Source organism: Poeciliopsis prolifica, unplaced genomic scaffold (assembly GCF_027474105.1).
Source record: "Poeciliopsis prolifica strain line A6 unplaced genomic scaffold, Auburn_PproV2 SCAFFOLD017, whole genome shotgun sequence".
NCBI classification, from domain to species: Eukaryota; Metazoa; Chordata; class Actinopteri; order Cyprinodontiformes; family Poeciliidae; genus Poeciliopsis; species Poeciliopsis prolifica.
In genome coordinates, this window is record NW_026562392.1 from 921,874 (window position 1) to 940,988 (window position 19,115).

General features: G+C 39.2%; 1 protein-coding gene and 1 long non-coding RNA gene across 2 annotated transcripts; both read right to left on the minus strand.

Moving 5' to 3' along the window:
• Positions 1–2,725: 2,725 nt before the first annotated feature.
• On the minus strand, positions 2,726–14,498 carry nod1 (nucleotide-binding oligomerization domain containing 1). Its single transcript, XM_055041909.1, is given in 13 exon segments — positions 2,726–4,246; positions 5,165–5,248; positions 5,363–5,446; positions 6,453–6,536; positions 6,620–6,703; positions 6,773–6,856; positions 6,948–7,031; positions 8,178–8,261; positions 9,825–10,994; positions 10,996–11,632; positions 12,358–12,532; positions 12,621–12,817; positions 14,217–14,498. Coding segments are annotated over 12 exon segments (2,820 nt in total). The 5' UTR covers positions 12,798–12,817; positions 14,217–14,498; the 3' UTR covers positions 2,726–4,173.
• Positions 14,499–17,353: 2,855 nt separating this feature from the next.
• On the minus strand, positions 17,354–18,090 carry LOC129367477 (uncharacterized). Its single transcript, XR_008606708.1, has 2 exons — positions 18,054–18,090; positions 17,354–17,680 (listed from the first exon to the last, which is right to left on the minus strand). It is a non-coding gene; the product is annotated as an uncharacterized LOC129367477 (long non-coding RNA).
• Positions 18,091–19,115: the final 1,025 nt, after the last annotated feature.

Sequence of the window (19,115 nt, forward strand, 5' to 3'; positions counted from 1 at the left end):
TGAGTGAACCTGCCGAAAGAACTTGAGCGTCCAGCCTGCAGGAACACAGGCTGTCTGTCATCAGTGATGAACAAACTCTTCCTGAATCTGGAGACAAATGGAGCCAGCTGATCCCAAAGCTCCAAAACTTTATAGAAACTTTGTTTTTGTGACTCCAGTACATAATCCAGCTCTCTCCTTCTTTCCCCTGTTTTGCCCCCATAGAGAAACTTAGATGTATTTCTGTTTCTCAACTTCTTTAACAGGAACTTAAAAAGTTGTTCTCTTTTGGAGAGTATTGCCACATATTGCTGCTGAAAAACATGATGAACTTCCCCCCACATTTTGTTTCTCTTTCTTCTCCTCTAAAGCACGCCAGTTAATGTAAGTATTGACATTTTTAACTCAGAGCTGCACATGCAGCAGTAGAACCCTGATCATGAAACAGAACGCACACTTTTGACTGAACAGAGTTGATCTAAGGTAATATTAGAAGAACAGTTTTTTATTATTATTATTATTTGTTAAAACTGTCACCATGTCGGGACAGTTTGATGGATAATCTTTGAAAAGATCGATCTGCTCCACCTCCTACTTGTGCTGTCTGAAGAAATGCAACAATCCCCATCAAAAACAACCAATCGGAGCCAAAGGAGTTTCTCAGTCCTGCCAATCAAAGTCGTGAACACGCTGCTAAATGTACTAATGGTGGAGAAACTTTCTGTTTCTGTTTTCTAGTATTTTGAGGGCACTGCATTATAAAATCTTAGCAATCAGTGATGACTTTTCCAAATCCATGTTTATCTCCTGAGGTGAGAAGCTAACTTAGCTGCTAAATTAGCCACTATTAGCTTTCGCCAACACAAGCAAAGTTTTGGTCTCCTGCTTTTGGTCCCCTCTAATTAGTTTAGAAATAGTAATTTAAAAAAATAATAATTGAGATAGTACATTAAAAATAAACGAGTATGATTAAAAGGACATGAGCAGTTTATTTTTTCGCCTTGAACATCTATGTTGTCGACTCGTTTGGGAGGTTAAATGCAGAAATGTTCATTCTGTGATTTGAGCAACTGTATCATTTGATGGTCTGATAGTTTTTCACTTAATTCTGGCCAGTAATCAACAGTTAAACCAAGAGCAGCCTAGTTGATATAAAACCTCCTCCCTGCAGTGTCACTGAAAATTTTAGAAATTTTCTTCCCATTTCTGTTTTCTATTTTGAAGGCAGTTAATTTAAAAATCCCAACAGAGCATCATTTGCATTGTTTTTCACTGGTCATCTTGAAACGTGCAGGAAACAAAGTCAGGCCACGGGAAACATTGTAACTGAATCAAGGTTGGTCCTTCAATATCACAACAGGAAATGAAAGAGGAACTGTTTGTCACCAAACTGAACTAGTTCATGTATTTCCCCTTTCTCAGTCTGTTCACACATATCAGTTGTGGATCCAGGATTTTGGAGGTACATGTGAGGTACTGGAGTCACTTGAAGGCACTTTGACTGTCACAGGACCTTTTGTGCTTTTGATTGTGTCAAAATGTTTTGGTTCCAGAAGAAGAAATGGAGAGAACTTTGGAGTTTTGGGATCCACCCTGGGATAAACAGGGCTGCTGTTTTTCATGCTCACTCTATAAAGCCTGAATGCCACACAGAGATTAGCAGAGCCCTGTAATACACCGTCCGACCACATAGTGGTGCTCCATCTCCTCCCTGCAGTGGCGTCTCCTCTTCCACTTTGTGTTGAGTTACTGGACATCTCAGAGATCCACATGTACCTTCATGTCTCTATAATGTGACAGCTACACTACTGATTCCTACTGATCCTTTCTGTCCACAGCTGATCAAACAGTTGAGTTTTGTTGATAGTTTTTACTCTTTTTTATTTCTGTTTATGAAGTGAAACAAAACTCTTCAACAGGCCTTAATAGATGTGCTGATGACATTTCGTGTCTCCCTGTGTGTTTTGTAATTGCTATGTTTCCACCCACGATACATTGGTTTAGGACGCTGGTTTGGAGTGAGAACTCCTACTTTACTGATAACTGTAGCAAACAATCCGTTTGATTGTTTGTAAGGTGTTTCAAATTGATATACATAAATGTATATTATAATTTCATTCATTGTAGTTATTAGACAATACAGTCAAGTTCAGTTTCTTCCAGTTGCTAAGACACTTTCTACCTATCGGTGCATCCAGCTCCTGTTGGGTCTTTGCCATCAGAACTGGCTTAATTCTTAGTGGCACAGATTCAATAATGATACCAGGAACATTTCTCAGAGATTCTTGTCCACATTGACAGGTTTGATTGCTGCACATCAGTTCTGTAAATCTTCCATTTCATATTCTGTTGGACTGAGATCTGGTGATTGCAGAGGCCAAAAGAGGACAGTGAATCATTGTCATGTTCAAAAAACCAGTTTGAGTCGCTCTAAACTTCATGACGTGGAATCTTTCCTTGTTGGAAGAAGTCTACAGAATATCTGTACACTGTTATAAAGGGAGAGACGTGATCATCATCAGCATTCAGGTTGGCTAAATGTGTTGGGTGTTCGGCGATGGAATGCATACCTCAGTGAGTCTGATAGTTAGAGCTACTTTTGCCTTTCTCTGATCTCATCTACCAATTGTCAAAACTACAGTTGAAAATACCTAAACATGGAGTCTTTCCAATTTATGGGAGTGAATTTCATCTTATTGGGCCATAAACACAAAAGGCACAAAACAACCAGACAACTCCAGTAACATTAATTTCAATATTTTTTTATTGTGTACTAAACGACAAATAAATACGTGAATGGTACAGAGTGAAAACAAAATGTGTGATGTTTGGCATGACATCACACCTGGAGTAATCAAGCAACCAACCTGACAAGGAATCAGTAAACAATCAGTTGGTAAGTCTTCATTTGTAAAATTGCTTACATTATTAAAATCATTTTTATATGCATTAGGGAATCTACTCTGCTGCTCTGGTTCTCCCATTACTCCCATTTGCTTCAACATGAGGATGGATGTAAACAGAACCTGTGGGGTCTGTGGGGCGACCTGGACTGTGAGAACCTTTGAGGTAGATGAGGTTGAAGATGTTCCAGGCCAAAGAAGACAGAAAGCTTTAAACTGAACCAAATATGATTTAGCCAGGCAAAGGATGTACACAAGCATGAACCAACTAGCATTTTTATGTAAAACTATCAGCATTGGAAATTACTTCCTACCAGAAGTAACTGAATTCAAACAAAACCAAAATGTATATTCTATAGGGAAGTTGGCATGTTTCTTGTTTTGTTTTTTGTTTTTCTCTGTGATCGGTTCCTATTTCATGTAAAAGTCAGACATGGAATGAAACTCAAGCAATTTCTTTCACATGAAACATGACAAATTAAGACCAAAAAAAAAAACTGTAATCCTGGAGTATTCCCAGCAGATGAAGTGAGTCACTGCTGCAACATGTGACAAAGGAAATCACTAGCTAATACAAACACTTTGCTTTGGGGACATTAATGCTAAAACAGACACAAATGAAACTGAATGCTTTAAACAGAGATTAATGAAGAACTCTCATACAGACCAGTTAAATATTTTCTGATGGTTTCAGTTAGAAAGGAAGGTACTTTGGTTCAACAAAAAGCGGTTTTCATTTAAACAGGAAGGTGTAGGTAATCCTTTCCGAGGTCCAAGATGGATTTGCAGTTCAGCCATGATTTGAGCTGTATTGGGATTTTTCATAGTGTAGCATTTACTCTGAAAAAATAAAATTCTATACTTGTACTATAACAAAGTACCGGTGTACTTTGTTATAGTACAAGTATAAATGCCCTAGTCTTGACTTTGTGTGTTTAGTTTAAAGGCTCATCTCCATATAACCTGCATAGCGCAGCTGAAAAAATTATGAGCTACATGAAAAACAGAACTAGGATACATAGTTTTTTTAAAAGTAATTTTACATACCACAACTCTTTCAGAAAAATTACAACATATTTTGGCCAACAAGTTCAACTAGAAGTCAATCCCTTTTCTGATGCGTCTTGGTTCACATCAGAAACTACATCCCAACTGAATCCCAGTGCTTGTTTCTGTGAACACAGAGTCCATCCTGCTCAACTCGTGGACAACAGGAAGTGATGTTGAGTTGGTTGAAGTGCAGCAGAAAAGGTGTTTGTGTTTCTGATCCATGGAGAGCACAGCCGTCCTGTCAGTGGAACCGGAGTCGTTTCTCGGACTCAAACCGCTTCTGTTCCTCCGCAGACAGCTGGTTTCCTTTCACGCTGTGGAAACACAAACCATCAGACACACAGTTCACACACACACAGTATGTGTGTGAACACATATCTGTTATGCAAGGTCAACATGGCTGGAACCTGATGATGGTTCCCTCCGGATCCTCATCCAAACACTGCTCAAAGTTGTATGAGTCGATAACTTAGGTTATTACTGGCATGCGGTGTGAACATTTATACCATAAGCTTCATATTGATAGAAATAATAGTAATACATTTACCAAGAAAATCCATTGATTTCCTTGGCAAATGCAGCTTCACCTGTGATCACGCTCAGGTCAAATACAACCTTTCCTCACTCAGGTACAGATTCAGTAGTGTGAAGTGTAAAACAACCAGACTGATAAAGACTTTCTATCCTGGAGAAATCTGTTATTCAAACATCCAGGTCAAACATTCTTGTAACACCAAGTAAATTGGTTTTGTTTGACTGCTCTTATTGCTATGCCATTGTTTATATGTGAAGAAAAGCATGACTGCATTATAAATATTCTATCAGCACCTCAACAATCAGTTTCCTCCTTACTGCAGAGGGAACCATCATCAGGTTCCAGCCATGTTGACCTTGCACAACAGATATTATCCACACCGAACCCAAAATGTATTTTTATGAACCACACCGAGCTGATCAGAGAGAGCATGAAGCCGGAGGTTTCTATGACAAACCATGACATAAACCTTTAGATCAGTGGTCCCCAAAGCCAGTCCTCAGGGGCCGGCATGTTTTAGTTCTCTCCCTGGTGGTAGTAACAACCTTCTCAGCATGTCAATGTTCTTCTTATTGCTCTGATGAGCCATCATTTGATCCAGGTGTGTTAAACCAGGGAGAGAACTAAAACATGCAGGACGCCGGCCCTCGAGGACCCACTTTGGGCACCAGTGCTTTAGACGGTGGTTTAATCTCACCAGATCTCCTTGAGCTTGGAGTTGGAAGCTAGCGCTTCGGCAAAGTGTTGGATCCCAGCAGCTGTGTACCTATTGTTGATCAACCTGCAGACAGACAAACACCGTCGGTCGATGACTTTCTCACAATCGATGCAGCGGCACGAGTCCAGTCCGAATCGTTACAGTGACGCTGCTCTCATGCATGGCTGGTTTCCTCACCAGAGGTGGCTCAGTCCAGTGTCGGCCTGAATTAACTCGGCCCAGTGCGGAGCCGAATCGTCCATCATCTCATTCTGCACCAACCTGCAGAAAATAAGGAACAAGAAACACTGAGACAAACAGTGTTTGACCTCAAGCCTCCTCACTGTGAGCTTGATATCTGGCTGAGCTGCAGTTTAAACCACACAGTTATACAAACCGTATGAATGACACAGAACTTTTTGTTCCTCACCGTCTGACATTAGGTCAGCTTGGATTTAAAAAGATACTTAAATTTTCTTCATGAAACATTGAGAAAGACATTCTTATTCATTTCTTCAAAATCAGAAATTTTAATCGATTTCCTTAGAATTTGGTGGAATTGCCTTTAAGACGGTGTGACTTGGGTCAAACGTTTTGGGTTTGCTGGAATTCCGTAATTCCAAACTGAAATCTGGGTTTTATGCTGCTTCTTCGTGAATGGCCTTTCAGTCCATTTCACAGAGTTTATACACTCTGTTACCAGCCTCACTGTTGTTGTGCTAAAAGGAGTTAGCCTATCATCGAAGCTATTCAAGCTAAAAATGTACCACACATGTAGCAGCAGCACAAACGTCCCCAATGCTACAAGAAGTTTCATAAATGATCAGCAGTTCCTGAAACACTGGAAAAGCACTTTGCTGTAGTAGATAAAAACAATGAATATCTTGTGGATTGCTGTAGAGCTCATATGTCTATTTATTCCATAATTTAGAAGCAAAAAGAGGTTTTGCATTTGAAAACATTTATTCCATTGATTTACGGCTTTTGATTAAAATGCTGATAATTTTGACTAATTAATCACAAATGCTACAATTAACGATTTAATGGAGTAGCTCCACTACTTAAAATAGATCTGAAGGTGGCTTCCACTTAAAGTCATATCATCATCTGGGCGTTCCCAAGTTCTTTTACCTCACAGTAATCTGACTGGATGTAAACTTCTGAATTTAAAAAATGTTCTGGCTCTTGGCAAACACATTTTTTTGTCATACTAACTGACATAAAACAGGAAAAGTTTCATTTTTCAAACCCTCTTAATTGTTCAGCTTAAACTGATGAACTTCCATACCAGAATATCCTCAGGACTGTGTTTTCCTTGAGTGCTTCTGCCAGACACTTCCCTCCTTTGGATGTGATGCCATTGGCTGAAAGGCTGGAGCACAGAGAAAAACAAACTGAACGGATCAGTGTGTGTGGATCATCCTGTGAGTAACTGCGCTGTTGTTTTCCTGCTACCTGAGGTTGGTGAGACGTGGGTGATTCTTCAAGGCTTCTGCAAAAGCTTCAGCTCCCTCATCACCGATGCTGTTGCCCCACATCCTCGAGGACAACATCAGTGTTATCTCGTGAACACCTAATCCATATTTAGTTCAGCTTTGATTAACTTACCCCAAGTCGAATATGGAAGTGCTCTTCTTAACCGCCATGGCCAGATACCTCCCACCCACAGGTGTGATCTTGTTTTTACCTATCCTAAATGTTAACCACAGCATTAAACACCAAAAAAAAAATTGTTCTTATTAAAGTCATGTGAGATATTGGACTCTTCAGGTGTTTAACATACTTCACAACTGATAGTTGAGGGCATTCTTCAATGATCTGAGCAACTAGCTTGGCTCCAGCATCAGTGATGTTGTTGTTGTAAAGCCTGAGGAAATAAAGATGATCAGATGTTATGATCTGCATAGATACACATGATAGGGTAACACAGAGTTGCCCCTCCCCCACATGTTGACCAGCTAGTTGACAGAAGATTCCTCTACTTCTCACCTTCTGGATAAAAGAAAAGAAAACTGAACGTGTTAGGAAATATTTCCAGCTGTGGAGGAATTAGAAACTACACTGATAACAAGAAATGGCGCTCCAACTTTAAATAAATGAGTTAATTTGCTGAACGTGATCAAATTAACTTCGTCAAACTTAGCTTATTTGCTTAACAAGACAACTTAATACACTTTAATGAACTCAATTTTATTACTTATAATAAAGGATTTTTTTAAAAGTTGGATCTCTTTTCTTTTTTTTCCAGTGTAGAGGAGATCTATCAGTCAGTACCGTTTTAAACTCACCGTTAGGAACAGCAGCAGCGTGATGAGAGCTTCTAAACTAAAATCTGCGGAAAAAATAATCTGCAAAATGCATTTAATGAAAATTACTACTTGTGGAGAGTTCAGCTGTTTTGGTGTCTCAAACTCCAAGTAATATGAATATTGTGGCATTATTACCTTTTGCTTTTTAGTTTTTATCAGCATAGAAGCTACTCCTACATCAGTTCTTTTGTCTCTCTGCTCTGTATTCTCAAACCTCCAGTCAGTCATGACTGATGGCCGCTCTGAACCTGGCTCCAGAAACTGCTGGAACCAAGTTCTGCCGGTTCTGGTTCTACTGGAGGTTTTCCTCTCCACAGTCACTACGTGCGGGCTCAGTATCATGCATTGCTGCAAAGTCAATGGCAAAATGCAGGAGACTGTTGCCATGTTCTTGTCTAGGAGGAGTGAATGCTGCAAATCAATGACTTGGTGCAATTTGTTAAGTTTTCTTGCATAGAAAACTAAGCAATAACTAACACCAGTACATGTTAGAAGCTGCAGGTCCTTCCTCCCAGCAGATGTTGGATTTTACAGTCATTACAGCTCATGACACTGCTCTATTTATTCTAATCTATCCTACAAATTCCAATAAAACAGTTTCTAGTTGGACCGGGATGGAAATAGGAAACAGTTCCATGGGTGTAGATGCTCTGTCTTTAAATAGTTCGTATTAGAGAAATTGATGTGGAATCATGTTTACTCACCCCAAAATCTTCACAACCTTGTGTTTGCACAGCTCTTCTGCCAGAACCTCAATGCTACTGTCAGTTAGGTTATTGACACTCAATCTGAAGGCAGGAAAGAAATACACCGAGCATTAAAGACTGAATATCAGTCAATACACTCAGAATCTGAAACATCAATAAAGTTATATCCGTATTGTTTTACCATTACAGAAGATAAGTCACCAGAATGTTGTAATGTCTTTTTGTCACAATTACTTTTTCTTTAGGTTATAGATTTTCATTTTTCTCCAATAGCATTCATTTCTTGGGATGTTTACATAATTTTATTGCTGCATTTGGTTCTCAAATAAAAAGTCAAAAATTATTGCAACTTTTTGGGCAAAGTTGTCAGTAAAGCACAGGGTATTTCCAAAGTAGTAGCACCAGTGATCTGTTTCTAAATATGGTGTTCTTGTGGTTAGTCTGGCATATGTTGTGCAAAGTTTCAGAGGAAGCAGAACCTACCAGAATATTCTAATGTGTGAGTGTAATCAAAACAACTGTACAGTGTCGACCCAGCAGTCAAAATAATGACAGCAGACAACGGTGGGAACGCTGCCAGCATAAGTTAGAGATGAGGAGCACATTTCAGTTTTTCAAGCCCAGTTTAAAAAACAATAAAGATCTCAATATATTTTTCAGCCAACTTGCATACAGAATAATTTTGACCAACTCTAAGAATAATTTTCTGGAACGCATGAAACTGTGTTTTTCCGTCTTTACCTCATTTTACAAGTGCAACGATTTTGCTTTCTGCTCTCAGCCACCATTCTAACCTGCCTCTCGGTGAAACATATAAGCAGCTGAATTGGTAGTCACTTAAAATCAGGATCATCAGAGTGACATGCCACATGGGAAACTGATTTTTTCTGTAAGTTTTAATAAATACACAATTACCTGGAACTGCTCTAAAATATGTTGGGAAGGTGAATTATTAAGGAGTAACATAAAAACAGAGAAAATGCAAAATAGGCCTGTCACAAAGCTGGACAATGATATTATCATTTTGAGACATTTTTCAACCAATCTATTGATAGTGGTATAATAATGTAAGTTGCATTCTCAAACACTATTGAACTTTAATTTTGAACAGAACACACCACACTGCAACTGGAAGAGATTTTAAATGGCCAAAATAAAACACAAAATCCATCCATTTTCTTAAACCCTTGTCCCTTGTGGGGTAGGGAGAGGTGCTGGTGCCTATCTCCAGTGAGACATTTCAGATCAGAGTCGGGTCACCCTGGGCAGGTCGTCAGAATGCTGTAGGGCAACACAGAGACAGACAGGACAAACAACATGCACACACACTCACACCTTAGGGGAATTTAGAGACCTGACAGTCACATTTTTGTGGGAAGAAGCCGGAGTACCCGGGGAGAACCCACCAAAGACTGCATCTTTCTGAATGTTACTGCTGCATGAATTAAATACAGAATAGCACTTTGAACTCTGAAGCTATAAGTTCACGAAAAGTCAACCAGCTGTGGAGAAGGCCTGGGTTTTTGGGTCCTGCGAATTATGTTTGGCAGTCAATGGGCAATGCGTGGGGTACACATGCTGGACAGGTTTCCAGCCCATTACAAGACAAACAGAAAGCTGTAGTGAAAAAGACATCTTTCATACCTCACAATTGTCATCTTGCAAAACGAAGGCTGAAGCTGCTTCACCCCATAGTCACTGACATTGTTGTTGTCCATGTCAAGCCCCAGGAGCTTCTGACGGTGCTGCAGCACAAAGTTTATGGCCGTGCAGTCACCTGAGTACACGTTACAGTAGCCCAGCTTGATAAAACTTGCGGTGATACCTTTTGCTGTCATCTCAGCAATATCTTTGCTCCCTGTCTCAAAGATGCATCGTAGTATCCAAAGAAAATGGGGCAAAACGTGAACTATCTTCTGTCCATCAGCAGTATGATGGGGTAAGCCCTCCAGATGGACCTTGACGCTGCTGGACAAGTAAGCCTTCAACAAGGCTCGTTTTTTCTTCAGTAAAACAGGAGATACCAGTAGTCCCATCAGACTTGCTTGAGTCTTTGACAGCAGTCCACTCAGGAACAGATTTGTGAACTGCAGGTGCTCGTTTGTTGAGAAAGGCCTCTTTTCGCAAGGCTTCACAAAGCTCCTGGTACAGAAAGCTAAAGGGAGACAGCAGGGTTCTCTCCTCCTGCTGCATTCTGTGAAGAACTTGAGGATGGAGTTGCCAGAAGTCTGCTCATCCAACACAAGAGCAAATGCAGCCAAGAACGACTGGAGGGTGATGTGGATGAACTCGAAGGTAGCGGGGGCATCACTGGCGTCAAACTCACTAATGGGTCTGAGGAAACCTAGGGCCATGTCCTCCTCTGTGAGACCACACTCACTGATCTCATCTTGGCTACACAGAAAACTTCCTCTCTCCAAACCCTGCAAAGCCAGTTTAGCAAACCCAGCCAGCGGCCTGAGGCCCACTCTGAATGTCTCTGAGGTGCAGCGGGTGCCTTTCTTCAGCAGGGGAGAAGTGGGAGTGACCAAGCGACTGAGGAACACCTCAGACAGCAGAAGGAATATGTCTGTTAGCGTGATGCTGGTTTCAGGCAGATGAAAGGTATCATGCATTGTATGCAGGTGCCGAAAACTTTTGAATACAATCCAGCTGAAGAGTGGGGTGGAACACAGGCCACAGAGGTGAGGGCTGGCGTCCAGCTGAACCGACACCAGGTCCCGGTGCTCCTGCTCCTTGAACTGCAGTTTGATGTACGTCTTTAGATGGTCTGGAGAAAATCCACGCAAAACTACTTTCTTCTTAATGACTTTGCAATTCAATCCCAGTTCGGGTCGTCAGTATTTTTTTGGAGCCCTTAAGTAGTTTTCCACAGAGCAAGCTGAGGAGCAACTGCAAAGAGTTTGCCTTGTCTTCTGGAGACACAACTTCAGGAACATTCATCAGGTCTATGTCCTCCTGAATTTCATCATAGCCATCAAAAGTAAACACAACCTTATCAGGGAAGCGCAGGATGTAATCAAACACTTCATTATCTGGATCATGATCTGGGTAACAATTGTATTTGAATAAAAGGTCTTTAAGGGACATCTGCTCTGTTTCCTTGAAGATGCTGAACATCCTACAGCGAAACTTGAAAAAGAAGATGGCGTCTGTCTGCAGCTCCCTTTTGGACCAGAGGTTCTGGAGCTTTTGCAGAAGGATGGACTTCCCAACACCAGCATCCCCCATCACATAGATGATTTCACCTTGGGGATTAAAGACTCCATCTTCTCCAACAAGCTGATTCAGACTCTCTATGAAGCCAAGACTTTCATTAGAGTCGTTGAACAGCTCCATCACAGTGTCTGTGTAGAGGTCCTCCAATCGGGTCTCATCTTGCTGCCCATAAGACATGATGAAGCTGGTGTCTCGGCTCATCTCATATCGCTGCTTCTCACAATACCTGCTGACTTAAGAGAAAAGTACATTCACTAAGTCTCTGTTGGCTGATAAAAAAAATGACATGTTGATTTTTGTGTATTTATGTGGTAAAGCACTTTGACCTGGCTTCTTGTTGAAATGAACTGCAGAAATAAACTTGATTGATTGATCTAAAAGTAGATGTGTAATGAAAGCTGTTTCCTACCATTCAAGAGCAAATTCTCATCACATCTTACACTCACATCACATGTTCAACAGTTTACTTAATCTTTGCATGACAATTGGATGGAAACATAGCAAAGGAGTATTTATTCAATATCTTAGCAAAACTTGAGAGTTTCTCAAATACTGTCTGTTCACATTATACAAAGGAGTCAAGCAACTCAGGTCTAAACCTGTGAATCTTGGAAAATTTACTCACCAGAGATTTTCCCTTTTACCAACTATGCTAATATTGGCCATAGTGGCCTTAGCTATATCAGTTAGCACACATACAGGCATCTGTATACAGCTTGGAATTCAGAATATCATTATATGCTGATAATGTGATCCTGTACTTTATAAACCTGATAGCCACTGTTATATTAATACATCAAATTGAATTACTTTGAATTATATCATTATGCTTAATAAGCAACAGGGCTGAACTGTTCTGAAACAGTGTGACCTTAATGTGGGTGGACAGAACCATAGAAACACGCCGTAGTCATAGGACATACGTTTAAACTGATTCATTTGCATTTGTAACACTTACTAGGGTCGGTGTTCACCACTTCCATCTCTTCCATGTCTCTGATTGGCTTGTAGTTGATCTCTTTTAGCCATGGCTGCAGGTCTATATATGCGTCACGTATTTTATATATGATAAAAACAAAGTATTGACAGGCATCCTCTCCTTTGCACTGAACCAGCTCCAGGATTTTGCGCACCTGGAAAATGAAAATGTTAACACGGAGACTTGAAGATGTTATTCAGTGTATTTATAGATGAGTGGAATGGAAGGTGTCCTCGCCCAACCTGGTTTGGTTTGGTGATGGTTCGTTGAACAATCTCCACGTCTTCCTCGCAGAAAAAGTGGTTGGCCAGCAGGTTATCCAGGAGGCACTGAATGCTCCTTAGCGTGGACACCAGCAGCTCTCTGTGGCACGTGAGGAGGTCAAGGCACGACACTCTGTCTTCCTTTACCTGACCCATTGTTTACAGTCAGTAACCCTCTGTGGAACAGCAACAAAACAGACTTAGGCCAGCAACATAACAAAACTGAGTTTGTATATAAAAAAAAAAAAAAAAAAACTGATCAAAAGCTGAATGCTACAAGGCTTCAAAAGAGTAGTGGACTACTTTTTATCTTCTAGTAATATTTGAATTAGTCCACACCAAAACCTTCATTTAGCTGTTGTCTGTGGGTTTCTAGTGTGTGTGTCATGGATCATTGATCTGCTGCACAATCTGGGTGAGTTTGAGTTTAAAGTTATAAACTAGTAATTAAATATTTTCCAACAGGATTTTTAAGACATGGTTCTGTCACTCTGCCACCATATTCCACTGTAGTGTGAGGATTTTTCCCCCCCCCCACATACAGCTAAATTGGTTTCTTCTTTCTTCTCTTACAAAATCACTTTCGAAACCTATGTCTTGGGTTTATTCAAGTTATATTTATCTGAATTAAAAATTGATCGGAGAATCTTAAGTGTGAGAGGAACGTAAAAGCTGAAATAAATCTGTAAAAGAGTAAGAGCTTGAAAGCGCAGCATGAATGACTACAGATGACTACACAATTTCAAAACCTGTAAGAATTTTTGTATTTTTAAATGTTTGGATAAGCACAGATGAAGTAAAACCTTTTGCCATTTGTGAAACATTAATTAGCAACATAATTCTGATTTAACAAAACAATCACATGGAACCTCAGATGCAATAAAATGGCAAATAGAGGCTCAAAAATGACCTCTGATCACTTACAGATGATTTCACTTCAACTCTGCCGGTCAAAAATAAATATTTTATCACTAATACAAACTGTGTCATAACCATCATCACTTTTTAAGATGTCTTTGCAGAGTAAGCTATGATTCTTATATTGTATTCATTTCTATGTATTTATGCTATCAAATTTCAACAAAATACTTTCACATTCATGATTAAGTATTTGATAGAGAGTATAATTATCAAATATCAAGTATAAACTAATTGTCCTACATTATAGGTGGAAAAAAAACAATCACACCCTCCAGCGACACTAGAGGGCGCTAGAACACCGCTAGCCGACAGAACGGCAGGTTCGGAGGCATCATCGAAAGTATTAAACTTCCTCACTTCTTGTCTTTGCCAATTTTTCCTGCCGTCAATAAATCAATTCTGGCAATACAATGTTGACGTACATTGCTGTTGTGTGATTATAAAAGCAGCAAAAAAAAAAGAAGAAGAAAGTAAAAAAACACAACATGTTAAGTCTAAAATCATCTCATGCGGACTAACATCTACTGATTCTTAACCCAAAATGCCCAAAGTAGAATAAAAACATACTGACTTTGAAGAAGTCGCGAGCAACGAGGAAGTAAAACAAAGACACAGACCCTGAAGCTAACACCTCCGCGTCCGGACCGGTTTTACCTCCGAAAACAGCCGAACTTACTGCAGTCCAGTCTCATTTCACTGTGCAGTGACTCTATGTTATTTCAGAGAAAATGCCATGTTGAAATGAAAGTAAGGGGCGGCGGTTTCTCCAACAGCACCCGCCTGAGGAAGTGAAGCGGTTCAGGAAAACTGCGTCATTTCTCTCCAGGATCTCACAATAACAGCCATGCGGTGTTCAGGAACACTCTGACATGTGGCAGAGGAAACAGGTAAAGAATCAAACTGCTCAAAACAAAACTGGTAAAACGTTTTATTTAGCTCTGTCTTGTTGTTTGGGCCACACCCCTTTTAAACCAACAGGTTTTGGTTATATAAAACTGACGTCTGGAACACTGCAGAAACAGTAATGTCATGACTGAACCATTTCAGATATAATAAAATCTAGAAAAATTACATTTTATCAGTCAATAACTGTGTGCATCACGTTGATCTGATGAGCATGAGCACTGTTCTTTATGCCAAATAACGACCAAATAAATGTCACAATACTCAATGAAATTATATTTCTCCATCTGTGAAATTAAGCAGTAAATATATACCAGTACAGTCCTATTTACGTATATTACATAATATTGGCTGCACTTATTACATTTTCATTATATAGTCACTTTCACAATTGCCAATTGTTACTTACAACCTCTAAAATGTTCTTACATAATTAGGAAATTGTCCTATTTAAATTTAAAAAGGCTACAACTTGGATGTCAACAGCAGGTAGAAGTTTTTGGCTGCCAGTATATTATCGGTTGTTTTAGTCTTGTGTAACTCTAATGAAAAACAAAATAAAGTCGTTCAGGGAGAAACATCAGAAATCTACGGTGGCCCTGAGGTGCAAAACACTACAACATTAAGGAAAGCACTACAACATTAAGGAAAGCACTACAACATTAACAAAAACACAACAACATTAACGAAAACACAACAACATTAAGAAAAACACAACAACATTAACAAAAACACGACAACATTAACAAAAACACGACAACATTAACAAAAACACGACAACATTAACGAAAACACGACAACATTAACAAAAACACAACAACATTAACGAAAACATGACAACATTAACGAAAACACGACAACATTAACAAAAACACGACAACATTAACAAAAACACGACAACATTAACGAAAACACGACAACATTAACAAAAACACGACAACATTAACAAAAACACGACAACATTAACAAAAACACAACAACATTAACAAAAACACGACAACATTAACGAAAACACGACAACATTAACGAAAACACAACAACATTAACGAAAACACAACAACATTAACAAAAACACGACAACATTAACGAAAACACAACAACATTAACAAAAACACGACAACATTAACAAAAACACGACAACATTAACAAAAACACGACAACATTAACGAAAACACGACAACATTAACAAAAACACAACAACATTAACGAAAACACAACATTAACAAAAACACGACAACATTAACGAAAACACAACAACATTAACAAAAACACGACAACATTAACAAAAACACGACAACATTAACAAAAACACGACAACATTAACGAAAACACGACAACATTAACAAAAACACGACAACATTAACAAAAACACAACAACATTAACAAAAACACGACAACATTAACGAAAACACGACAACATTAACGAAAACACGACAACATTAACAAAAACACGACAACATTAACGAAAACACGACAACATTAACGAAAACACGACAACATTAACAAAAACACAACAACATTAACGAAAACACGACAACATTAACGAAAACACGACAACATTAACAAAAACACAACAACATTAACGAAAACACGACAACATTAACAAAAACACTACAACATTAAGGAAAACACTACAACATTAAGGAAAACACAACGGAAGAGGTAGGTCCCAGTGGGAGACCTAAGAAGTCGCTGATTGGACGACAGGTCGTTTTACTTTTGAACCGGAAGTTCTTCTGGCTTTAACTTGATTGCTGAAAACAAGAATGTTCTCAGTGATCCAAACCTTAGTACTGTTATTCGTAAATATTTTGAGTCAGGACATACTGATACTGGTGATACTGGACATGCTCCAGACCAATCACGAAGTGTCGGTTAGCATGCGTTCAGTAAAGACTCATTTGAAAGTAGCAGGGCTGCATTGAAGAGGCAACTACTCTCCACTTCCTGAAGTGAGACGTGCCATTATGTCCCAGCTTAGAGGACCAGGGCAATTATTTGGCTATCGGACCATGTGGCAAGTTCTCAAACTAAAACACAACCTGCGTGTCAAACGTGATGTTGTAATGAGACTGCTGAGGCAGCTGAATCCTCAAGGCATCGCTCTGAGAACTCGCAGGTTTACAAGACGCACGTATCCCTCCACGGGGCCCAATTACATATAGCATGTAAATGGCTACGACAAAACTGAAGCCATTCGGCTTGGCCATCTCAGGGTGCATTGATGGTTTTTCGAGAAGGATAATGTGATATAAGACAGCTGTGGAAAGATAGTTTAAATCCCAAGGCCACTTACCTTTGAGAAATGAAGAGAACATTTTCCTGGTAAATTAATTGGTTCCCATGTTTTGGAAGGGACACATTATTTCAGGTGGCTAAAATATATGGTTCCCCCTCATATCTCTGGCAAATAAAGAGGAAATGTTTTCAAATAATTTGTTGTTGATGAAGAGATGAATAAGCACAGTTGAAGACTTGTTGGTAAATAGTCCCCATGTTTTGAAGGGGGAACAGATTATTTTAGTCACCTAAAATATATGGCTTTCCCCTCATAACTCTGGCAAACAAGGAGCAAATTCTACCAAAATCACAGGATTTATTGTTGATGATGAGAGGAATAAACAGAGAAAAAAATCTTGCTGGTAAATTAAGTTGTTCCCATATTATGGAGGGGGACCAGATTATAATTTCCTCCATTCTTTCCTACCCTTACCGAACCTTGGGGAATAAAGAACTGTTTCCAAATTCTCAAAAATCTTTACATACACACTACGTGTTGGGAAAACTGTGTTTGGTGCCTGACTTATTTCTGCCAGGCTTACGTGAGAAACGTTGGAAAAAGAGCGATTCTCTTGGCGTATAAAATAACAAAAAACAGCATCAGAAGATCTTGTTTATTTATTTATTATACAATTTTTTAAACAACAGCTGCCAATTAAACTCAATGTTACAACCTTCACATGATTATATGAGTTGTTTTACCGAGAAATCGATCAGAAGCGACGTGAAAATGGTCAGATCCGCCTCATTCGTCTCTCTGGCTGTAATGATCGCTCCCGACACAGGGGAACCCAATTTAGCACCTACCCGAACTTTCATTTCTACCTTTTGTTTTAACCCCTTTCTCCCAAGAGAATACTTTGGTCGCTCCTCATTTTTCTATTCAAGGAAGGTGCTGAGGGCTGGTGTACGGCAGGATGGGACAGTCTGTTGTGCTAGAAGTAAAGCAAAGAAAAAATGTCGCACATCACATTCATGCAAACAGACGATATGTATTACGAACTGAAGTAAAGCTGCCACAAGTATAAATTAAGTGCGAGTTCGCTTCCAAAAAGGCGGCTAGCCTGATCGCAGTGCAGCAGAACCAGAACGACACCAATTATCCTAAAAAAGTAGTGCCTAAAGCTGTAACGTACCTTACGATATATAGCTAATACAATTCTGCTGTATTATAGCGACTTTGTGTACTTTTAATTGCATTTATAATGAACAACTAGATGACAGTGGACACGGTCTGGAGACCACTAGCGTTAGCAAGTTACTACATCCATAAGAAATATGAATCTTCCTTTATACTTTTTAACTTACTTGAACATTGTGGAGTATCCTCCATACAAGTTTCTTGCCACAATTACTGCAAAAATTTGGTGACGGCTCAACCACCTCCTTTCCACAGTTCGGGCAATACATGGCGAAGTGACTGTATTCCCGCTTCCTTAGGTTTTCAATCAAACGAAGCACTCCAGCATAACTTCCGGTTCAAAAGTAAAACGACCTGTCGTCCAATCAGCGACTTCTTAGGTCTCCCACTGGGACCTACCTCTTCCGTTGTGTTTTCGTTAATGTTGTAGTGCTTTCGTTAATGTTGTTGTGTTTTTGTTAATGTTGTTGTGTTTTTGTTAATGTTGTTGTGTTTTTGTTAATGTTGTTGTGTTTTTGTTAATGTTGTTGTGTTTTCGTTAATGTTGTTGTGTTTTTGTTAATGTTGTTGTGTTTTTGTTAATGTTGTTGTGTTTTCGTTAATGTTGTAGTGTTTTCGTTAATGTTGTTGTGTTTTTGTTAATGTTGTCGTGTTTTTGTTAATGTTGTTGTGTTTTTGTTAATGTTGTTGTGTTTTCGTTAATGTTGTTGTGTTTTCGTTAATGTTGTTGTGTTTTTGTTAATGTTGTAGTGTTTTGCACCTCAGGGCCACCGTAGAAATCTGATTGTATTCATATGCACACCTGGCTTTTTACCAAACCACCTTCTTAGTTACCATAAATTTAGTGGCCATTTGCTTTTGGTAGGAGTCCTAAGACTGTTGAAGTTTGGTCCCTAAAGTCTTATGACTGTCTGAACTTATGCTTCATATTCGTCTTTATTTTTATATTACTTGTGGACTTTGTGTGGAAAAGGTTTCTCTGCTTGCCACGCCACAGATAATCTGCCAGAGCTGGTTTTTGCAGCTGCAAGAGATGCAGATAAAGAAGGTAACTTCTCTCAAAGTGACTGAATGAGAAGCTAGTTCTCAGAATTTATCTCCTAAATATTTTTTGCACTTTTTCTCAAAGAGAGTCTTGTAACTTTGTGTGACAGAACTCATTCTGCTTTTGTTCTCATTGCGTACAAGATCATTTAATAAACCTGAATAAGTTCTTTTCAACTTAACGG